Raw genomic sequence first — 24,667 nt, 5'->3', positions numbered from 1 at the left:
AAGTGTGATACCAAGGAAAATAAGTTTTCAACTATTACTATTAATCACAATAATAAGAATCTGCCTCCTGTTGAAGTCCTATATGACTGTACCACAGAGAAGCACTCAATTCAGCAGATGGATATTTTGGTGCCATTTTGATTCTGATCCATGGAATTGAATTCTATCTGTATCTGCTGAGTGAGCTGAACTTCACGGGAGCTGTGGCATATGGAGCCATTTTGATGGCCACTGTAGGTACCATTAAATAAAGTCATGACCCAAATCCAAGTAAATATAATCACTCAACATCCATAAATGTATATGACACCATTTTTTATTATAAATTGGAAAAAGTAACCCTTTTTGGGGTACATTATGAAAATTTATAAATTGTTCTCCTTATTAGGGAAAAATAAAAGTAGTACACATATTATAGCCATCAAGAGATTAAATATTTCTATCATCTGTCTCAAATCTTTAAATAATGGAGCAGCATCCCCTTTTAGATATGTGATCAGTGGTTCTTTTTTTTTTAAACATTAGCAGTTATTGAGACTTAATGCTTAGCTCCATTTATTTATTGGGAGTTGCAAAATAATGATATTCAAATGATATCTTTTTCACTCATTTATTAGTTGGAATCTATAAGGAAATGCTTCCTTTCATCTACTATTTGGTTACCAAGTGGTATAGTTTATACAGGAAGGGTGGGATAAATGCTCAATTCTTTCACCTTATTTACAGTTTTCAAGACGATGGATTCATTTTCTATCATCCCCTGGAGTTGAAAAATTAGTTGTTCATGTATCTTTCTTTCTTCATGAATTAAAACATATTATTGAGTTTTACTTAATCACAATTATTATCCTTTAGAAGTTCATATTCTCGGGCGCCTGGGTGGCTCATTGGGCTAAGCCTTTGCCTTCAGCTCAGGTCACGATCTCAGGGTCTTGGGATGGAGGCCCCCATGGGGCTCTCTGCTCAGCAGGGAGCCTGCTTCCTCCCCACTTCTCTCTGCCTATTTGTGATCTCTCTCTGTCAAATAAATAAATAAAAATCTTTAAAAAATAAAATAAAATAAAATAAAATAAAATAAAGAAGTTCATATTCTCACATTTTTGCTCAGTGGTAGCTACCTGAGTTATTTTTCTCCCCTGCTATCTGGTACAATGAAATATTCCTTCCCTCGACCTGGACTCAGCCATCTTCTCAAAAGCTTTGATTTCTTTTAGTGAAAAAACACTCTTTAAGTACACCATATGTCCCATAGACACTTACTGTTAGTGGTCTGGTGATTGTTTCTAGGTTTCTTTAGAGGATACAGCTAAGATACTTGTATGTTTTTCAGTATAAACCTACATACACATGAAGTAGATACATACATATATGACAAAATACCTCATGAGCTCACAATGATATTTTCAGCTCAAATTCAGGACTACAACGTTTTAAATTTAATCTCTTCTCTATTACATCTGCATTTTTTTTCCACACTGAGAATCTTGGTTCTCATGAACACAGGGGATAATAGATTTAGAATATTCTATAATTAATCAGTTACTTTATCCTTCATAATACACATAGTAGTAACTGCTACTTTACCATCATTGATATAAAAACTGAGATCGAAACCCTGGGTGGCTCAGCTGGCTAACATCTGACTCTTGATTTCGGCTCAGATCAGGATCTCAGAGTTGTGAGATCAAGCCCCTCACTGGGCTTTTTGCTGGGCATGGAACCCACTTCAGATTCTCTTTCAACCTCTGCCCTTCCCCCACGATCCTGCTTGCATTCTATCTCTTTCTCTCTCTAAAAATAGAATAATAATTAAAAAAAAACCTGAGATGAGTTAATTTTTTTTTTTTTTTTTTTTTTTTGGTGTATGTGCTATCCTTTCTCCTATAATTTCCTGAAGTTGTACTCTAGCTACACTGTTTGGACATATCACCATTACATACAATACTTTTTCCTCTTTAACCTTTAGTTAGTCTCACTTCTAAAAGTGCTGTATGTTTAATGCTCCTAACAGTCATGGTGAATATCTCTAGTTACTTTGGTTTTCTGAAGCTTGTTTCCATAGATTTCCTTAGGAATGGCTTATGGGAATAATATTCTTTGAGTTCTTGGATATTGATAATATTTTTCCCTTGAGTGTATTAAATACATTACTCTACTTTTTTCTGTATAAAGTAGTACTACCAAAAACTTTGATGATAATCTAAATTTCATACTCTAATAAATCACTTGCTATTTTTGCTTAGGAGCCCAATGTCCTTTTCTTCTTTTTCTTTAATTTTCAGCAATTTTACTAGACTACCCTTAGGTATTGCTCACCTAAGTTAGTAACACAGTGTGCTCTTTTAATAATTAGATTTAATAAGGAAATTTTCCTTGAATTATAGCTTTAAGCATTTGTTTTGTTCCCTTTCTCCAAATTTTCTTCAGGCACTCGTGTTATCTGCATGTTGGATCTTCTCTGCCTATCTTGATGGATGTCATTTTTTTTTACTTAAAATTTTTTTCTCTTTTCACCTTGTATTTCTTGTAAGGCATTAACTGTGGTGTGTATTTGCTCTTGCATACTTTCTAATTTAGTTTTCATTTCTGAAATTATTTTTTCCTTTTATCTCAAATTCTTTTATGAGTTTCATCACTTAGTTTTTGATCTTTTGTAACACCGGCTTATGTTATTTTTTCATATCTTGTATTACTGTTTTAATGTCAGCTCATTTGGAAATCGGTTAAAATTTTGATCTCTTTTGTAGGCGTGTCTTTCTGGTATGCTTTCACTTTAATGTGGGGTTGTTGTTTCGTCCTCTATGCTCCTCTAAAATTCTTATTGTAATGTGGATGGGATTTGGTCTTTATACTTATGAATTTTTATTTTTAATTTTTAAAAAAATTTTAGTTAATCAATTAATTATGTTAGTCACCATATAATACCTATGCATTTTTACATGAAACTAATTTTCTAGGACTCTTAGAGTTCAGGACTTTCCTAACTTCACAGAGCTCCTTCTATTCTTTTCTTCATATAGTGTTGAAAAATACAAGGTTTGCCTTCAAACATTTTTGGCTCTGTTTCTTTCCTTCATATTTATCTGGATATCTATTTATCTATCTATCATCTATTTATCTATCTGTTACTCCTATCCTACTCAATGTTGATTTGACACCCAGAAATTTCTTCTTAGTATGGGCTCTTTCCTAGTGGCCCAGTCCCCCTAGCTCTTTCAAACATCACCATGGCCCCTTATACTCACATATCCTTGGACTAGACAAAGCCTCTCCCAGATTCAACAATGGTTCTCAAATCAGTTGTCAAGTTATTTCCAGCAAGTATCTGTCAGTGATTTTCTCATGCTCTTAGGTTTATAAGATAGCGTGTTGTCTTCATCTCCTTTTTCTTGCTCAGATGCTGATATCAGACAGATCTTATGGTGGTTGTACTTTGTCCTCATCCATTTTATTTTGGGTATTTTTTAATAAAAAAAAAATTTGCTGTAAATATCCGTGGGTTTTCAGTTTTGATACACGGTTGCTTTGCATTTAGATTCAGAAAGATAGACAACTATGCTGGTACCACACCATGACTGCCATCTTCCCAGAATCCTCGAGAATCACTTGAGGTCACTTGCTTTGATTAGCCCTTTTATATTATCTTTCTGGTCAGGTCTGTCGCCCTCATTTCTACTCCTGGGGCTGCAGGGTTTTTCAGACTACATATCAGGGACATCTCCAAAGACCATGGCCTAGAACGTGCTGTTATATCATGTCTGCCTTTTTTGGGATACAGCCCACTAAGTATAATTAAACTTTTTCTTGATAGTGCCACACAAGACTTAACCAGTTGTTTAGGGCTATTTGTCCCTTCATGAAATGGCCTCAGATATAAACAGTTTATACTAATTCACTTTCTTCTCTCTCACCATCACATATGTTTTCTTAGTGCTTCAGCATGTTCTACTATGTATAATTTTATACTCGGTGTTGGATGAGGGTGTGAGAGTGGTCCCCTATTTCTGCGTCAGGGTGAGGACCAACTACCTGCAGGAACCCTTTATCTCAGTTTTGGAATATATTGATATTTTGGTACTTGTATTTAGTTGATGGTGGAAGTTTCTGGAAGCCTAACTTTAGGTAGAAAGACATTACTATGATTTTGAGTCAACAGGGCCAGGACTTTTAAGGCCTCCAATTTCCATACATTAATTACAGCCCATTTATGTAGCATGTCCATCCGCCAGCAAGTTTAGCTCCTGAAAACCATGTTAGGTCAGCAGATAGGGACGAGGGAAGAATCATTTTATCTTACCAGATAGGCGACTATGTAGAAAAGTTAAATCTGGGGCTGAGGAGAGGCTGGTCCCATTTACTCTTCCTACAACACAGTTTTCAGTTGGTGAATTTTCCATGTTTTAGTTTGCTTCTTAGACTGAGTTTCTTTGCATGACCTACGTGCACACACGCACACTCTCACACATACTCTCACACCCACCATGCAAACTCTCACACACATACTCTCAAACACTCACACACACTCACATACCATACATACCCTCCATACACTCACACACCCGCCACAAAACTCACATGCTCACATTCACACTCACTCACACACACCACACAAACTCTCACACCACACTTATGATCCACTTGCACACTCCACACATTCACACACCACACTCACACACACACAGCCATGTTCATTTGGGCAAAGATTTCTGGTCATTACTCTTTTGTTCTTTTTTGCTGATGAGACATTAGGAGGAGTAAGAATAATTAAAACACCAGCCCTGTCTTCTGTGCTAGAAATGCTCCTGCACGTGATCTGTGTTTTACTGTTATATCATCATCTCCTTTGCCCCTCACACAGTTCCATTAGACAGGCAGGATGCCTAAAAATACTGAGGTCCCCCAGAGAACAAAGACCAGAGGCCCATGTCCCTCTCTGCTGGGAGGCAGATAGCCCTTCATGGAAGGGAACCAGTGAGACAGCTCCCCATCAATGGGCAACAAGTCAGGGCTGTTGAGATAAAAGCTGTTTTCAGGACAGAATTACCCTAAACAGTTCTGACACCCAGCAATCTGAGGGAGTTTTTAATGGCTTCTGTGATGGCTGCTTGTGTTCTCAGCCACCCCCTGCTCCCTGAGGGAAACTCCGTAACACATGAGAGAAGGGAAAGGTCACAGGAAAAACACTCTCCTGAAAGTGTAGCTGTAAAAATTAAGTTAAGGGAGTCCTCAGGGCTAATTTTGTTATTCCCCAGTTGGCTTCAGGCCAGAGTTGTGTTAATAAAGTATTTGATAGGGAGAGGGGTGTTGTAGGTGCACCCAGCTGGGGGTTACACATAATGGATTTGGTTTTGAGTTTCAAGTGGGAATTGGGGGTGGTTCAAACACCAGCCTTGCCACAAGCAGGCCTGAAGAGTCATTGATTTCTGCCTGTATCTGCTCTTCTCCATAGACTTGGGGGGGAGAAGACCTTAGTCTGGTGCTTGACCATAGGGGTTATGTTAACAGGATTCACTGCCTCAGGAGAGAGGGGCAACAGTAAAGGAGGCTAGAACCCTTCATTACTTTATTCTTGGTAGTTCTTGCTTATTGTCTGGTGCTAAGTCATGAAGGGTAAAATCCTTACAAGGCCCTTGTGACTGGAAAACTTCTGATGGATGGACAGATGAAGGTCACTGGCCCAACTGGCCAAGTGATTTGGAACTAGAAAGAACAAATGTCCTGACTTCGGGGTCTGGGTCTTGGATCCATCCAAGATTAGTTAGATCCATCCTAGACCAATTCTAGGATTAACTGGGGGAAAAGGACACCTGAGAGGGTGGGAAATCCAAATGTTAAGGGCAGAAGGGAAAGTAGTGGGGTAGTCGGGGAAGAGGTAGGACCAAATGGTAGACCAAAAAGAGAAGGCAAAGTCTCTGAGAGGGCTGGAGAAAAGGGGAGAAGAGACACTTCTTTTTTATTCCTGCCTCTGATGCCACCATGGTGGCTAGAAATGCAGCATCATAGGAAACAAACATGGGGAAAAGGCCAAGAAGATCACAGAGCTGTGTATCTCCCCATCATCAGACCCTGAATTAATGACACTATTCATGTATAAGGCCACTGAACTAATTGTCAGCAATCATCAAAAAGTATCTTTTGTTATGGCACTGGACCCTTCCTTGGGCTCCCAGCCATTGTCTGGGTCCTACTTCAATCTGAATGGACCCTTCTAGAACCAACATCTCCCACCTGCTTAGAGTAAAAACACCAATGATCAGAAACTCCTGCTGCTATCCCTCAGTGATGCTGGCTTAGAGAGGGAGTATGTTTCCAAAACTTCTTTAGACACTGTACATGGCCTTCAGCTTGCCTTTCCCCAGGTGGGAAGCCAGGCATTTGGGTCATTTTCCCCACCTGGCCTGTTCAGCCCAGGCATGCCCCCCACTTCTTCACCCACCCTTGGCTGTGTCTCTGCACAAGGTTAATTCACAGTCAAGACCTTGACCTTAATGAGAGTTGTAGCTATATCATGAGGGCCTTGGAAGTTTTCCCAGGCCACATCCGCTTAGGAGTAAAAAGTAGGACTTCAGTGTCAGCAACAAATAGCATCGTCTGTTTCTGCTCTGATCCATACCTGAAGGAATCTGAAATTTTCTCTGTTCACACCCCCATCATTATAGCACAAATGCACACACCACATATGCTTTGCCACTGTCATTTCTGTCCCCTTAACTTGCTTTATTTTCTTCACAGAACAACACTGTCTGAAATATATCACCGTACACTTGTTTGTTGCCCTTCACCCTCACTGGCACATAAGCTCTGTAAGCCTCCGTGAGGCTTAGATGATGCTATTCACTGCTTTGTCTCCAGGGCCTAAAACAGTGCCAGTCACATAAGAGGAAGTTAATATACCTTTGTTGCGTGAAGAACCAAACAGTACAGAAAGAAGGGAGTAGGCCAAATGCCAGCCCTCAAAGCCACTCGAGGGGTCAGGGGGAGGAGCTCGTGCATGCTGAGGGTACCACGCATGGTTTGGTGGGAGCGTCTTTGGCCCTTTGTGTTCCTGAATTAGCCTTAGAGCAAGAGAGGGTGGAAAGATTCAGGTAGTCCTGGTAGAAACAGGTGTTTGTGGAAAGGTATTTTGTCTCTGAGCCATGACTGCACAATAGAAAGGGGTAGGCTCCCGAGGAGACAGCACACATCTCCACGTTGTCATTCAGACACCAGCACACACTCACAGGCATACAACCACACCCGCAGGACTGAAAAGAAGGGAGCCCCGCAGTCTTGAAGAGAATGCTTAGGTCCTACTCCTTAGTAGTGTGGACCCTCCACTGACTTGACTGTTGACGGAAACTGGCAACTGAGAGACTGTATGGACTAGTTAGTAGGACCAAAGTCATAAACCAGTTGAGGGGAAAAGAGCCCTCTCTTCCAGGTAGTTATTCTGAGGCCCCGGGGAGTTTTCCTGATTCTGTCAGGTTGTTGGACAAGTCGAAACCATGCCTTATTTTCCTCACTTGTTAACGTTAATCTTGGAATGGGATCAATCTGTCAGTCACTTAAAAAATAATAATTAAATGGGTAAAATGTGCTCACATTATTATGAAGATACTGTCAATATTCGCTATAAAAACCAAATCAGGCCTCTCAGATCCAATCTTTCGGGATTTGATTAAAAACCTCCTCCTGAAGGAAGTCCTGGAGTCCTCATCTGACGGAGATTTTGACGAGCTTTAAAAGACTAAAATTCCTCTTTCAATTTAGATCAGTGAGCGGGTCTTTTTGGGGCAATCCTCTGTAGCCCCACAAAAGTCATGTATTTCCCCCAAATGCAGTTTGAGGGCTTCATTTGCAAATTGAAGATGAACTGTGTTGGGAGAGAACTGATTGTACAAAAGGACCCTAAGCGCAAAATACTACCTCTCCACCCTTTTTAGCTTTAAAAGTACAGAGCTGGGATTTGCTTGAAACTTGTGCAAAAAATTTCAGGAAAAATATAGTCAGAACACACAGTATAAAAAAAGTATGTATAAAAAAAGGTGCACAGCTCATAGTTTGGGGAGGAGGAAGATTATAAATACACTGAAAATTTAGAAAGGACAACGTATGGAGGAATGAGTGAGCCGGCCCAATGTTTTCCATGATATATTTTAATAATAATGTTAATAACAATATCGTAAGAATGTTTTATATTAGCATACTCTTTTGTACCCTTCCATGCCTGCTAGAGATGAGCTCATTTCCTCACTACAATAGCCAGATCCGAGAAAGAAGTGTGGTAGGTAACTGTTCTCCCTGCTTTACACACGAAGGAAAAAACTGGGGTCCAGAATGTTTGATTCTACTGAAATTGCAAAGCTAGAGCCTTAGTCTCCAGGATTCTTTTTGTTTGTTTGTTTTAATAACTTGCCTTTAGCATTTTATTAACATATAATGTAGTCTCCAGGATTCTTGGCCAACCCATTTATCATCTTGCTATGGACTGGCACTCATGGGGTGTTTTCTGAATATTTAAGTGTTGGATAGGCTTGAGTCTGCACAATTTCTCAAAGTTTCCCAGTAATTAGGTGATCTCTGGCACCCAAAAGCCCATTGCAGGAGGTTCTAAGATGGTCCCTAGTGATCTCTGTGTCGGGTAGTCACACCTTGCTTAGTCTCCTTCCTTTGAGTATGGGTGAGACCCGTGCATTGCTTCTAAGCAACAGAATATGGTAAAGGGGATGGGATGTCATTTTCATGATTACATTACATAAGATTGTAACTTCCATCTTGCTTGCAGACTCTCTCTTTGTTCTCCCTTTCCCTCCTCCTCCTCTCTTCCTAGGCTTCTCAAGGACTGCCAACAATCGTGTGAACTTGGGAGGGACATCTTTCCCGCTTGAGCTTTCAGGTAAGACCCTGCCCTAAGTAACACCTTGATTGCAACCGTATGAGAAACGATAAAGCAGAAAACCCAGCTGAACTGTGCTTAGTTTCCTGACCCGCAGAGAGGAATATAACAGATGTGTGTTGTTTTAAGCTACTGCATTTATGGTAATTTGTTATAAAGCACTAGATCACTCTCTAGCCACCTCCAAAACTCCCCATCTTCTGTGTAAGCACCGAGTGTGGAGGACCCTGGCTAGGCTGCATTCTTCCGGGCGTCTTCTCTCTCTTTCTTGATTCGGTGATGGTTGGAGTGATTCCACCTCTTGTTCCTTTTCCTCTTGCCAGTGGAGGAGCAAGTGGAGGAGGGGGCATCCCTTTATGCGATCTAGAGTTAGTATTTCACCCTTTCTCCTCTTAGCTCCTCTGTCCAGCTCTGGGCCCAGATGAATTAAAACAGAACAGAACAGAATAGAACAAAACATCTCTCTGTCCAGGGCCACTGAAGCTTTGCTGCAGCAAGCAGAAAACTGAATAGGCTCCAAGGTATGCAGGTTTGCTCTGCAGGCTGATCCAGCAAGTCTGGGAGTAGGGCGATAATTAAAAATGATCTTTCCCCAAAACAAGTGCTTAATGTATTTGTACTGATGGAGGGGCCTTTTGTATTCTGCTGGTCTTGGAGCTAAATGATCTTAATCAAGACATGCTGAGACCAGAGTTCCCAGATCATTTGTTGTCTCCCACTTATACAACCTTTCCCTGAAACAAACGGGTAAAAGCAACATGTTTTTTTAGGCCATCCGGAGGAGAGAAAGGCAGTGAACCTGTCTTCTGCTAACAGGAGCCATGCCCTGGTGTTAAGCCATTTTATCTGCAGCTTGGCCATGATTCCAATCACCACACAGCATTAAACTGGGGGTTCATGAGGTGTTTTTGAGGCCATCAGAGCTAGATAATGCCATGCTGTTTGGCCAGTGGGGCCCAGGGCTGGGAAGTTCTGTTTTAACAGCATAGTATCCTTCCTTTCTCAAAGGACCCTAGAATTCTTTTCAAAGAGGATGCTCCGTTCGGTAGAATTCGCAATGCGCTGATCTTGGATGAAGACCTCCTCACCATCCAGCACAGGGTAAAATCAGAGCCATAGAGTGGGAAGACCCATCTGAATTCCAGATGCGATCTGAATTATAAACTGGAAAGGGAGCCAGGATCTCCCTCGTGCTAAGAGAGCAGTGGTTTCATCTCAGGCTTCTGTGGACCCGGCTCTGGGTAGTGCATTTTTCAAGAGCAGCGCTTTGGTCCCCTCCCAGCAGCAGGCCCCGGGGCACCCAGCACCTGGCTTGGCACAGAGCATGCGTATTGTACACGCTTGTTAAGCTTGGTGAATTGAAACTCAGCCCTACATGATTTTTTTTTTTTTTAAGTATTGGGATTCTGGGACTTCTAAGATCACATTGACTAGAAAGCACCAATGTTTTCTGTGTTGAATGCTAAGCTGAATTTCCTGAGTTGGAAAGAGAAAGCCCGTCGATCTGGATGCAGCAAGAGCTTTTCCCTTTTCAGCAGCTGGGTGGCATTTGGGATTCCTCCCAGCGGGCATAGGGTTAGAGAGGGAAGACTCCGGAGGTTGCCAGCTTGAGTCTGGAGCCTGGCTCTGCACTTGGCTGGGGGGACAAGTCACAGAATCTTTCTGATTCTGTCTCCTCACTTCTGAAATGAGCAAACAGCCATGGCTGAGACAGCTCACTTCATGTCCTGCTCTTTCAGACTGGGACAGGCATGCACTCCCCTAATCCTGTCATCGAGCCTATGAAATAAAAGCACTAATGAGAATTTTCGACGTGGGGAAGCAAAGGCACAAAAAGGAGGAGGAAGTAGCTTAAAGTAAATGGCGTAGCTGGGAACTGAACCCAGGGAGTCTGTGCTCTTGAAAAGTACGCCACACACAGAATGGGTGAAGCGGCGTGGGAGGTTCGGGCTTCTGGTCAGGGAATGAGTAAGTCACAGGGATGTCACAGGATACAGCGCAGGGAGTCTGGTCAATGGTATGGCAAAAGTGTTGTGTGGTGCCAGGTGGGGTCTACACTGGGGGGGGTGGGGGTGGGGGATAGCATAACGTATAGATTTGCTGACTCACTGTGTTGCATGCCTGAAACTAATGTAACGTCGTGTGTTAACTATATTTCAACAAACAAACAAACAAACAGCCATGCCATCCGGCTTTCTGTTAGTGACGTCTATCCTCGGGGAGCACGGGGCGCTGTAAGGACCAAAGGAAAGAAGCTGAATGTGCTTAGTAACTGGGGTACAGATCCAAGGGGGCAGCCTGTGAACTATTGGCCCGGAGGCTGTTGCTGGTGGGGGCTTCCTCGGGGTGGGGGGAGTGGGGCGAGCAAGCCTCCAGCTCAGCCCTCCCCTCCCCTCTGAGCTGTCCCCAGATCCCCGTGGAAGGGCTCTCTCTCCCTTGACAACCACGCAGGCCACGTCTTGGGGGGTACTGACGGGGTCTGCAACACACACAACCTCTCGCACTGGAAGAGACTCTTGAAGGGCAGTCGTGAGGCCCACGCATGGGGAATTAGTTCCACACCGCGTCTTTTCCGGGAGCCCGGGCGCGTTAGCTCCCAGGGAAGGGAGCCGCTCTCAAATGAAGAGTGACATGTAATCGGCGGGCACTGAACCTGCCGCGGGGACGGGGGCGGGGGCGGGGGGGGGCACGAGACTTGTTAAGGCTGGTGCTTCACGTGTGCTCACGAGTTCCCTTGCTATCAGTAGGTGATAATCCACAACACTTGGTTAAAAAGCAGGCCAGCTCCAAAGAGGCTGCACCAACTTGCATTCCCACCAACAGTGGAAGGGGGTCAGCCTCTTTGGAGAACAGTGTGGAGATTCCTCAAGAAATTAAAAATAGAACTTCCCTATGACCCTGCCATTGCACTACTGGGTATTTACCCCAAAGATATAGATGTCGTGAAAAGAAGGGCCATCTGTACCCCAATGTTTATAGCAGCAATGGCCATGGTCGCCAAACTGTGGAAAGAACCAAGATGCCCTTCAACGGACGAATGGATAAGGAAGATGTGGTTCATATACACTATGGAGTATTATGCCTCCATCAGAAAGGACGAATACCCAACTTTTGTAGCAACATGGCCGGGACTGGAAGAGATTATGCTGAGTGAAATAAGTCAAGCAGAGAGAGTCAATTATCATATGGTTTCACTTATTTGTGGAGCATAACAAATAGCATGGAGGACATGGGGAGATAGAGAGGAGAAGGGAGTTGGGGTAAATTGGAAGGGGAGGTGAACCATGAGAGACTATGGACTCTGAAAAACAATCTGAGGGTTTTGAAGGGGCGGGGGGTGGGAGGTCGGGGTACCAGGTGGTGGGTATTATAGAGGGCATGGATTGCATGGAGCACTGGGTGTGGTGCAAAAACAATGAATACTGTTATGCTGAAAATAAATAAAAAATAAATTTAAAAAAAAAAAAAAAGCAGGCCAGCTGAGCAGGAAAATGGCCAGCCATCCAAACTAGTTACCAGGATTCTATCTACGGCCCATGCCTGCCCAAGTCCTAAGGAACTGCTCCCCCCAAGTGAATGGGTGCTGACAAAAGTGTGTCCCATGTGCACCAGTGAGGACTCGGGTGCATAGAGGGCCAGGGCAGCCATTTAGCTGCCATTATCAGCTTTCTTATGTGTGTGTGGGGACACCGTGTGACTAGGGTGCCGTTTGGAGGATGGGTGAAGAGGTAGATGTGCTCTAAGCAAATCTTTAGGCACAGAGGTTGGTTTTTTTTTTTTTTTTTTTTTTTTCAGAGAAGAGATTCCTCTAGAAGACTAATCAATGGTAGAATTCCTTTAAGATTTATCACAACTCGGGGCACCTGGGTGGTTCAGTCAGTTGAGCTTCTGCCTTCGCCTCAGGTCACCATCTCAGGGTCCTTGGAGTGAGTCCCACATTGGACTCCTTGCTCAGTGGGGAGCCTGCCCTTCCTCTCCCTCTTCCTGCTGCTCCCCCGCTCATGCTATCTCTCTCTCTCTCAAACGAATAAATAAAACCTTAAAAAAATAAAAAAATTTTAAAAAATGGGGTTCCAAATGTTACCTGGCTTAGAAAACTTAATTTCTCTACGCGATTTAAAAAAGCACCATTTTTTTAGCCTTTTACACAAGTTGTATAACTTCAGGCAAGTTTACTCACCCCCTGTGGGCCTGTTTCCTCATCTGTACAGGGGGATTGTATTAGAGTCCCAACTAACGAGATAACACGTATGAAGAGCCCAGGAGAGTCGCTGACACCCAGCACCGCCCAGTGACTGGTGGTTTTCGGGTGTGAAAAGAGGACTCGACAAAATGCTTTGCTGTCTGAGAAAGACGTAAAAGTATGCCATGTGACTCCAAGGAGGCCCCTCCCCTTCCCCAGGCCTAGGCTCCTCCTCGTCTGTGTTCAAGAGGTCAGGCTGCCCTTTGGGGTTGCAACGCTTTACTTCAAATCAGGCTTTCCTTGAGAGTTTGTTAAAAACACAGAGTGTGACCTCCTCTTCCTAGCCGTTCAGATTCCACAGGTCCCTGTGGACCAGGAAGCTTGATTTTGAAGGAGCAGCACTCTGGGTCCTCCCTCCCCTGGCAAGGTGACCGGAAGCAGATGGCGTGAGGCCACAGCAGGAGAAAGCCTGGGGTGGCTCTGGGTCCCTGCTGCCCTCAGGAAGTCCCAGATTCCGTCACTGGGCATCTCTGGGGAAGGCTGCTAATGATGCAATGGGGACGAGCATCCGAACGGAGTTTTTCCCTCCATCCCGCCCCCCTTCTCCCCACTGCGGGGGTGAGTGGGGCTCCCCGGGGCTTCTCTTCTTACTTGTTTCCTGTCCTCCCCTCCTGCCTCCCAAACTGGCCCAAAGTAAGGAGCTAAGGCAAAAGCAGTGACCCCAGATCCCTGCCGCTTGTAGGGAGCTACGTGCAGTGCCCACAGGATGCTATGATTTGTTTGGGGCTGGATTACAGTACATTTATTTGGTCAGGAACTCTGCGACTCCCCACTATGTGGGAGTGCCACCACAGTGAGCTAGACCCGGCCTGCAGCGCGTGAACGCAGAAGGTTCTGGTGGAAACGAGAAGACGGGTTCTGAGCGAGGGGGCCGGGCCCTGGCAAGCCCGCCTTGCAACAATGCTGTCATCCCCTGAAGGGCACGCGTGGACCATAATGGCTCTCACTACAAATTCTATTAACTCTAATAGTTGTTCTGTGGTGAATGGATAATGCATTTAGCAGAAATAGACTCAATCAATTTATATGAAACACATAAAACTTTCTCATTGAAATTGGCATCTGTTCTTGAACCGTAGGAGCATGTGTGCAAATGGACAGTCTGCCACCCTTTCTTCTGGGCACATGAACAATGCCATGGGTTAATCAGAGAGATGGACCAAGGAAGCTCTGGCTCCCTTACACCCTATCCCTTCAGCCCTTAAAACCGCGGGGCTGGTGATGGGGAGGGACCTGGAGATGTCTACTTTAAACCTGGACTATTAAAAGAAGCAGTTTTCTTGCCTTTGCCTGTGTTGACATTAGCGGCTCTCCTCTGAGCTCTGCTACTTGGGGGCCTTACTGACACGCCCCAGCTGTTAGATGAGGAGAGAGAAGGTTGTGCGGGGGCAGGACTCTCCCCAGGACCACAGCCTGCTAGTGCAGGCCTGCCAGGCTGGGCACAGACCTGCTGACTCCTGGTCCAGTGCTCTTTCCATGGTCCTATGTAGTTTTAATTGTCGCCCTGCCCTTTGGCAAGAGATGAGTACTCAGAAAGCAGTAAACCAACCATCACTAACCAACTCAGAGGCGAGAGTGTAGTTTGATGCCAGGGCTCTGTGAGCTACTAATACTTGTGGGTTGGGCCCAAGGTTTGGGCTGGTTCTCATGTAAGTTTTCTGCTCTCCCTATACAACACGTGAGCTCACAGGAGAAGGAGAGAGGGGTAAGGAAGCTGAGGCAGGGTCATGGGCCTTGAGGGTCCTGACTGTCCTTTTCTGGGCTTTGGTGGGCGGTGACAGAGCCTGCCTGCACATTCATTACTGCTGAGAGAGAGACAGAAAGAGAGAGAGAGCGCGCTCTGCAGCCCTGTGATTGCATTATCCCAAGCATTTGGTTAACGTAATTGTATGTGCAAAGCTGACAAATGTAATTTTCCCAGACTTAATACTTGCCCCGTTTTCTCTCTCAGTTTCTTCATCTGATTAGCTAAAGTGACTCAGGCTTCCGAGAAAGCTCCATGAAGCACCTGGACAGGCTTTCCCCTGCCTAGAAGCTCCAGGCGCTCAGCTCTGCCCTGTGGGCTTCGGAGTGAAGGAACCCCTAGAGCTGGATGGAGGTCAGGACCTCATCGTGGGCCTGACTCAGGGGATGTGCAGAGTGTTTAGGGAGACCTGGATGTGTTGTGAGTGACTGTTTTTAAAAGCCCCCGTGTAACCCTTTTGTTTTTAGGAGGTGCTCTAACACTTGCCAGGAGGAGAGTGGAAATGCCACCAGCTGCCCTTGGCCCAGCCCCGCAGAAACTGACAGCGCTGAACGTTGGCAAGGGCATCTTGTTATCTGGTCTCCCCCATCCTTGGCTGGAAGGCTGGGAACTGATGTGTTTCCTGGACAGGCTGGGCCTTTTGTCTGGGAAGCTCTCCTGCTCTTCCCCATGTTCAGTGTTACTCTCTAGACTCGGCTACCTGGAGTGGCTTAGTTGGCTGAAAGATTGTAGACTTCGGGGTCACATCCTGGCTCCATTCCCTACCCGCTGGGGGACTTATCCCTCTCAACCATCTTCTCATCCCACAGTGGTAATGACAACCACTCTCCCTGGCAAGAGTGAAGTCTGGATGGGTTGGTGTATGAAACACCCCAGCCCAGTGTCAAGCAGGCAGATGGGCTCCTGATAGCTCCTTCCCTTCCCCTCCCCTCACACTGCAGCACCGCCCCCCCGCCCCTTCTTCTCTAGAGGCCCTCACAGGCAGAAGCTCAGAGCTGGGGCCAGCTTCACCTTCCAGGCCGTCACCTGCTGGCTCACAGGCCACCCCTCCCCATCTATCCGTGCTCTCTTGTAGACTGGAGTTCTTTGACCCCCTGACCTGGGTCTTGCTCCGCTCAGCTTCTCTGAGCACGTAACTGGCCACAGAGGATGTGTACAGGAACTGTTTGTAGTTCTAGATGAAAGCTAGATGAGGGAGGGCCATGGCATGGACCCAGGGTGGCCTGATCTCCCTGACCATGAGGGCACCCAGGGGGCGTATGGGCTTGTCCTGTGGGGGTGGGGAAGGGTGACCCTGCTCCTGCTTTTCCTGATGAATCAAGGGGTGCTGGGGCTGGGACATCCGTCAGCTGGGAGCCTACCTCAGTTTCTCCCTCCCCTTGAGCTCCCCAGCTCAAGAGTGGGTTCCTGGGAAAACATGGCCTCTGTATTCGGTTTTCTAAAAAGTCTTTCCAAGGAACCCACTAAGGCTGCTAGGGGATGAATTTGCCTCAGCGTCCTCTTCCCTTGGAGGTGGGGTCATTGCAGAAGGGAGTCTGGAGGTGGAATGCTGATTCCCTTCCCACCCCCCCACCCCTGTCCTCTGCTCTGAGGCTGGGTTGGGCAGCAGAGGAAGCTCCGGGCTCTCGGGCAGCCACTCACTGCTCCTTCTATTTGGAGGTGGTGGGGAGCATGGCTGCTTTCCAGTTGCCTCATGATGAGCCTCACTGGGCAGACCCACATCGATGAGCCTTTTAGGGACAGTGGGAGTCATATGGCAATAAACCGGGAGTCAGGCTGCTAAGTGCTGGCTGCTAAAATCCAAGAACTGAGCTCAAGCCTCAGGCCTCCCCCCACCCTCTGACCACCCCCCCCCCCCCCGGTCAATCCACAGGTGTTCCCAGAGCCCCTGCTATGTAATCAGTGCTGGTGGCAAGGCGGGGCCAGGGTCTGCCACGAGGTTTGCTGAACCTGTCCTGAATGCACTGCAGGGAGGCAGTCACTGACCAGGACCCAGGGAGTCCTGGAGGTCTGTCCCTGGGGTGGGGTGGTGGGGCGGCGGACGATGGACAGAAGGCCCCTTGCCTCACCTTGGCCGCTTTCATGAACAACGGGGCAGAGTAGGGAAATAGACAGAGGCAGCAGTTTCCCTTTCATGTGGACAAATGAAAGGGTGTTCTGAGGTTTTAGTTAAAGATGAAGGGAGGAGAGGGGAGAGGTGAGGGGGAAAAGCAACGAACGCTTTCCCCCTGGTCCGGCCGCTCGATCAGGCAGGATCCCGGGACGGAGAGAGCTGTACCTGGGGTGGCTTTTCAACCAGAGAAAGGAAAAGGTTTGTTTCTTCGAAGACAAACCAAAGCTGATATTTATGAAATAAGTTGAGAGTCAATGAATTTAGTATGAAGGTGTCAGTCTCCACTTGTTTTTTTTCCCTTTGTACTTTGCAATAACAAGGATTTCATATTATAAGCAGAAATTTATCATTTATTGTGGTTTTAATAAAGTGATCTTTTATAGGAAAATGGGTGTGGGTGGACAGTGCTGTGCACATGCTTCTCCAGATTACTCATCTCACTCCCATACCCAGGCACCCAGACCACCTGGGGGAACCCCTTGACCTGCTAGTGTCGGGTCCCAGCTTCTCTGGGGTGAGGCTCACAGATCTAGCATCTGCTCAGGAACATCATACTGGCTTTGGAAACCGATTCTAAGAGATTTCCTCCTGGTACGAAGAAGAGCTGAGAAGTCACACCATGGTTTAGAGCCAGAGGCTGAAGAAGACTGTGTTTGAAGTCCCCATGGGAAGTCCTTCAGCCCAGAAGATGCTGAACCAGACAGCTTTGGAAGGCAGCCAAGCTTTGGGCAATCGTGTTGAATCTGAAGCTTTTGGGCCTTTACCTGTGATGGGCTAGCCTGGCTTTGCACAGTGGACCCAACACTCTTTAGGAGGAGAAGAAATCTGGTGTAAGATTTGCTTTGCTCTGTAAATGGGGAGTGATTTCAAGGGACGGAGTTTGAGGAAAGGAGATTGGCTTGGTACTCCAGTGTCTGTTCCTGGGTCCTCCCTAGGCACAGAGGAGAAGTTCGCTCAACTTCCAGATGATCCATTCGGCCAGAAAATTAGAGACCCAATTAGAGACCCTAATGACCTTCTCTCACAGCCACACAGCCAGGGTGCAGGTGATGGTTCTTTTAGCGGCTGACTCTTTTATTCTTTAAACACAGCTCCCCACCGCCATCACAGCCCGTATCTTTCTTCTGCCTTTTGCAACAACAACAACAACAACAACAAAACGACCTCGCTTAAGTTTGTAAGTCGAACCCTTACCTGTGGGGTCAAAGATGGGAGTCTCTCTTGTATTTTCCCAGGCTTTCGGCTCCTTGTTTGGGTTTCTTTCAAATAGATTTCTTGATTTGGGTGCCGTATTCTGTGGCATCTTGTCCTCCCCACTGACTAGAGAAGAGAAGACCCCACGGGCTGAGTTAAGTGAGGCTCGGTTTAAGGGAGAGAGAGAAGTATGCCCAGGGAAGGTGGGGGAGGTGGGTGGGCTCAGGTTAAGGAGGGAGAGTGTGGCCGTGGGTCGTCTGGGTTGGGGACAAGTGACAGGGACAGGGGGAACTCACTGGTGAGGTAGCAGTCCAGGCTGATGGAGATATTGTCAAAAGCCACGATGGCTCTGGATCCTTGTCCCCACCAAGCAACCATCTGCAGCCAGAACCTGTAGGTGTGGTAAGAGGACCCTGGGTGAGGAACGGCGTGGGTCGGTCACCTGGCAGGACTCAGCGTCTGGCGGCCGTGTGCCCATGAGGGGCTCACAGCTGCCCTTTTGGTCAGTCTTCCTTCATGGCAGAGCAGTTGTGAGAAGGGAACTGTTCTCTACTTCCCTGTCTGAGGGATTGTTCCATAGGTTAATCCATTCTGGAGTTTGGGGCTTGGTGCGGGGCTCCCTGAAACGGCTCGGAAACTCTCGGAGAACTTTTTCACTTACTGGGTGTGGAGGGCGGGCAGGAATGGGTAGGCTTGATATTCAGCGGGTGCTCCCTGAGGGAGCCGAAGTCATTACTAAAATAGCTCTGTACCAACTGATAACAGCCACTGTCCCCCAAGTGTCCCCTGCTTGTTGCCTCAGGCAGCCTGGCTCCTTCCTGGGTACCCTCTGTTTTTCTCATTATTTAGCAACAGAGAGGTTAACCCCCAGCACAGTGTAGCGGTGTGTGTGGGGGGGTTCCTCAAGGATCTGGCATCTTAGCCAATGTCAGTCTCCATTGGGGTTGCTCTGTGTGGTGCCTGACCCATTGTTGAATATTAAATAATTTGGCTCTGATCCCTGGGAGTGTTTGTAACCAACACAGAGCAGCCTGAATTAATAGTAAACCTACTTAGGTTTGCTCACAGAGAAGGCAGCCTTGAAGTGGGTTTCAAAGGAAGGCGAGGACTGGGAGGCGTGGATGTGGGGCGAGGAACAGTGAGGGGAGGGCATCTGCGGTGGAGGAACCAGAGTGAGGGACGGCTCAGCACAGGGCCGGGCCCCTGTGGTTCACGTGTGAGGGGTGCGGAAGGATGCGGTGAGCGGCCAGTGGGTACACACAGCCTCAGACTTCTCCATGAGCCGCAGTGAGGTCACGGTTTCCTTAGATTTCCCCAGGGGACGCGGCCCTCGGATAAGCCCCCAGCTCCAGCCCGGGTCAGCCCGGACAAACCCAGTCCTGGCATTCTCAGGGGGCAAACAGGGGCTGGGACACTGTGGTCTTGTTCTGTTTACAGCAGCTGCCAGGGTGAGAGGCTGCTTGCAGACCGCAAGAGAACAGGTGCACGGAGCCCCTTGGGGATGCCGACTACAAAGAATCACATCCCTGGGTGGAAGAGCGGTGGGGAAGGCCCCACGGCCCACCTTTCCCATTTCTCCACTCCGGGTCACCAGCTCCTCATCTGTCATCCACAGGCTGAGGGGCCAGGCCAGGTGCTGAGCATCCTGGGTGTCCCTTCCAGGCGGCCTGGGCTGCCAGAGCGAGTGAATTACCTGTGTGCACCCGCTGAGCACAGGGGAGAGAAACAAAACCCCTGTTTTGCCCGAACGGGGCCCTTTCTGGGAGATACACAGCTCCCCTCCCTCCCCTGCTTCCCCTCCCTTCTCTCTGCTCTCCCTCTTCATTACTGAGAGATTAGGGCTGCAAGGTTCTCCACCCGCCACTGGGCCTCTTAGCATGGATGGCATGGTGCAGGCTGGGCTGGAATGGTCTCTAAATAGAAGAGTTTCTAAAGTGCTCTGCAAGGCAACAGCAGTGGCAGCTGCTGTTTAAAAGAGTTTGATTGACATAGGGAATTGCACATAGTCGGAGTCAGGAACACTCCTAACAATCAGGGAAGACTCAGTCAGATGTCGAATCAGATGTAAACATGCAACGGGGCCTCCCTTCACCCACAAGGCCACCCTGCCGACCCTGCCCCAAGTGCCCCAGACTCCAGAGGCTGCAGGGAGGGGGTGGCAGGGGGAGGGACGAAGGTGGGTCACGCTGGGGTGTGGGGACAGCAGGTATGGAGCAGAGGCATTCTGGGAATAGTCTCTGGCAGTGGCAGGTTCGGGGGCAGGGAGGGGACAGCAGGACCCATCTGAGAGTTTCTGTTCTTCGGGGCACCAGCCAAGAGGCCGGTGGCCATCAGGGCCACCCAGATTCAGGAGATTTGGGATTCTCTGTGTTGGATGGTACCTGGTTGAGTGTCTTCACTGAACCTCAGGGGAAGAAGAGATTGCTCTTGGCTCTGCTTCCTTCCCCTCCCTGCACCAGTTAGACTGCTCCAGGAGGAGGGAAAGTTCTAGCATTCACCAGTTAGACTGCTCTAGGATGGAGGGAACGTTCTAGCATGCACCAGTTAGACTCTCTAGGATTGAGGGAAAGTTCTAGCATGCACTAGTTAGACTGCTCCAGGAGGAGGGAAAGTTCTAGCATGCACCAGTTAGACTGCTCTAGGATGGAGGGAAAGTTCTAGCATGCACCAGTTAGACTCTCTAGGATGGAGGGAACGTTCTAGCATGCACCAGTTAGACTGCTCTAGGATTGAGGGAACATTCTAGCATGCACCAGTTAGACTGCTCTAGGGTTGAGGGAACGTTCTAGCATGCACCAGTTAGACTGCTCTAGGGTTGAGGGAACGTTCTAGAATGCACCAGTTAGACTGCTCCAGGATGGAGAGAAAGTTCTAGTATGCACCAGTTAGACTGCTCTAGGGTTGAGGGAACATTCTAGCATGCACCAGTTAGACTGCTCTAGGGTTGAGGGAATGTTCTAGCATGCAGCAGATGGACTTTCCTGAGTCTAAGGAAAGGCAAGGTCCATGCTGCATTACTTCCAGGATTATGAGTATCAGGTGGTTTTAACAAATGTTTGGTTACTCCAGCGCTCTTTATCCTGAAGCCTTAGCCCTGTGTGGAGAAAGAAAGCTAAGCCCTCATGGCTAGGAGAACCTAGCCCTCCTTCTCTGGGCAGCCTGGTCAAGGAGAAGGGAAGAGCAAGCTCTCTGGGCCTCCTCCAGCTCCCTCGCTGATCCGTGCTATTTAAGAACAAGGCAGCTGAGCTCTTTCTAGCCTTTAGCAGTTGATTCCACTCCCTGCCCCTCAATAGTTTACACCTGCTCAGCTCTTTCAGTTTTTCCAAATAAGACACTTTTGATTGCATGGATTATTGTTGTTTTTCTTTTTTTCCAGCTGGTGGGGTTTGGAACTTGTTGATAAAACAGACTTGGCTTGAGATCTCGGTTGGAGCCTGTCTTCGCACAAAGAACGTACCCCTCGACTCTGTTCTTGCTCGGCTTTAGAGAGAGCCCTGTTGAAAACTGGTCCCGGGGTGGGGGGTGGTTCAGGGAGGTGGCCACTGGGGCAGTGGGCCAGGTTTGGAGGGGACAGCCTTGAAACTGGTTTTCTCCCTGGCTCACCGGGCAGATCTCTGCGTCGGGAATGCTGACATGGCTCATGCACCGCTCCAAAAAGGCACAGTCTCGTTCAGGCAACAGACTGCTAATGGACAGTGAATATAATGCCTTATTTGCCACCGTGGCAGCCTTGGGGATGGACAAACCTAATTAATTTCACTTAATGATTTTAAGTAGCTGAGAAAAAGGTGTGTGTCTGAATGTGGACTGGGGGAATAGCAAGGCTTTAGAGAGAGAGAGCAAGAAAGAATGGCCCGCCTGGGTAAAAGGCATTTATTTAACGGATGGGCACCACATCTCAGATTCCTCTGGACCATTTAGTGGGCTTGGAGGTGGGGGGGACAGTGTTCCGCAACCCTTTTCGCAGCTGGGGCTTGTCTGGGCTCTGGCTGCTTAGGATCGAGCTGGCAGATACTGCTGAGGAAAAATGCTTTCTCCAATTTCTCCCTGAGCACTTGATTTGCTCGGCAAAAGTCTTCTAAAATGGACTGTCACAGAGCTCGGGTCGCGTTATGCATTTCTATTAGAATAATGTATGTGACGAGAAGGCCCTGCAGCATCCATCCTATTATCTGCATAACTGACTTCGGATACCAGTCAAAGAGGAGCGGCTGACGGCTGGCTGGCTTTGGGTTGCCGGGACCAGCCTGGCTCAGATCACCATGACCCGCACTGGACATGGGTGCCTGGCCTGACTCTGGAAGTCAGCTCTGAGATAGGAAAGTGGGTCTGGACATTAACGGCCAGACTCAGTGGCTGAAAGCACCCTCTCTTCCTGCTCAGCCCTAACTCTCAGAAGAAATTTACCATCCTCTGACTTGGTTTCCCTTCCGGGGATCATGATCCCCACAGCAGTGACAGGGAGTCACTACAGAGTGATTCCCAGGTTGCCAAAGGCCGTAGAGATCTTTCACAATGAACTGGCTTTTGTGAGGGAGCCCTATGGGGTGGAAGAGGGGAGAAAATGAGTTTTTTAGCCAAGCTTAGCAATCAGAGAAAATCACTCCCACTCTTCAACAATCTCAGTCCCAGGCTTCCAGGCACTGGCTGTGTGTGACTAATGGTCCTGGTTCCCACGTTTGCCCTGGCATGCCACCAGTTGGCAAGGCCTCCCACGAGGGTGTTCCACCAGACTGCAGGGCGGGAAGATGCTCTACTCTGGCAAGTTCCCACTTCGCGCTTTCATTTTCTCATTCTGCATCGTGCACATGGAGCTCTCCCTGGGCCCTAAATTTGAAGGAAAAGGAGAAGGGCAGATCTTGCTTCTTGGAGCCCTGACCTGGCGGGGAGTAGGGGGTGTGTTGGGGGTGGTGGTGGTTCTGTGCACAGATATACCTGCTCAGCAGGCTCCAAACTGTCAGGTGCCCTGAGAAAGGAGGGGTCATGCCCTTGGCCCAGGGATCCCTTGGAACAACTGGGGTCCTTTGGAAGGCCATCCAGAACTAGACGGCACCTGCATCCATTCTGCTCAAGAGACTGAGACATCTACTGTACCTTTCTCAGGACACAAAGACATTTCCAACCCTGTTCTCTTCCTCTACTCTTTGCTGCTGTGTGGGATTATGGCTTTGAGGGCTGAGAGGATGCCAGAGACAGAGGCACTGTTCATGGTGAGAAGACCCAGGAAAAGGGTGGTTGCTGGTTCCCTTCTTTCCTGACTGACAGAAATATCTTTATGAGGGTGAATGAGCAGCTTTCTCTGCTTAGTGAGGGCTGAGTTTCAAAAGGTAGAGTGGAGTGAGGACTGGGCTACATACTTGGCAGGACCCTGGGCAAGTCACTGAAATTTGTTAGGCAACATCTTGGTTTGAAAACACACACACAACTCTGTGATGTAGATATATCTATTTTTAAGAACAGAAGCTTTCCTTTAGCATTCTAGTTTCTAGTTCATTGTTCCTGTTTTATATTTTTATTAGAGATCTGTGCCTCCTTAGCAGTGTTGTAAGTTCTGTATCTCCCCTTCTGCCTTTGGGTAAAGACTATTAGAGCTCCTACTCTGTGTTCATGCACTGTGTCTGCAGCTGGGAGTATAGAGATGCACAAGACATCGACCTTGACCTTGAGGAATTCAGATGATATGTGACTCATATTATTCAGTGACTAGGAGATTTCCATACATCTTTTTAGCTCTGCCCCCATAGAGCTAGATTGTACAACCTGGGAAAACATTGAATCTGGGCAGTGAGAGAGAAGTCAAGAAAGATTTTGAAGAACTGAATGTCTAGGATAATGGTAGAACTATGGACAGAAGAATCACATAGAAGCGGGGTGTTGGGAGCGTATTGAAAGCATGGGAAGGATGCCAATCAGGCAGCCAGAAACCCAGGTCTGAGACTCAGGTGAGATAAGGACCCTGTGTCACCTGCACAGAGGTGAGAGTGGAAGTGGTGAACATCGATGAGATCTTAGAGAACAGCATGCATAGAATTGGATTCTGCTTTTTTCCAAATATGAGCATCCAGTTTCCCCCTAAATTCCAAACTTTGTGCTTGGCGAGAGAAAGGTTGAGAACTTAGGTCTACATCCTCAGAGGCACTAAGTGTGTCTACATCCTCAGAGGCACTAAGTGTTATGAAAAACACGTGCATCTGTTGACTTGTATATTGAGCTGTGGATATCACTGAGGAAATCTCGAGCAGATCCAAACATCCTGTTATTCTAAAGGGGTTCACTTATTGCCATTTTGAGCAACTACTTCTTAAAACCAGGCTCACAGGCAGGATCTGTCTCACTGCTTTGCACTCTTGATTGTGGAAACTTAGCAATCAAAAGCAACAACTTGTCCCAAACGTCACAGTAAATCAGTGTTAGAAATAGGATTTAAAGCTCAGAATTGCTAATCTAGTCCTTGCTCCAGTGATCTGGGGTATTTTCTGAGAAAGAAACAGGGCCAGA

General features: G+C 47.3%; 1 protein-coding gene across 1 annotated transcript in view; it reads right to left on the bottom strand.

Annotated features, from left to right (window-relative positions):
* Positions 1-24,667, bottom strand: part of ALK (ALK receptor tyrosine kinase) — a 680,627-nt gene that overhangs the window by 54,809 nt on the left and 601,151 nt on the right. The window contains exons 10-11 of the mRNA XM_044261833.1: positions 18,466-18,560; positions 18,170-18,295 (exon numbers count right to left, since the gene is read on the bottom strand). Coding sequence (XP_044117768.1) covers positions 18,170-18,295; positions 18,466-18,560 — 221 coding nt within the window. The remainder of the gene's footprint in view (positions 1-18,169; positions 18,296-18,465; positions 18,561-24,667) is intronic.

The sequence above is a fragment of the Neovison vison genome, chromosome 8, assembly GCF_020171115.1.
Source record: "Neovison vison isolate M4711 chromosome 8, ASM_NN_V1, whole genome shotgun sequence".
Taxonomy (NCBI): Eukaryota; Metazoa; Chordata; class Mammalia; order Carnivora; family Mustelidae; genus Neogale; species Neogale vison.
Note: the sequence above shows the minus strand (reverse complement) of the source record. Positions and strands in the feature narration are given on the sequence as shown.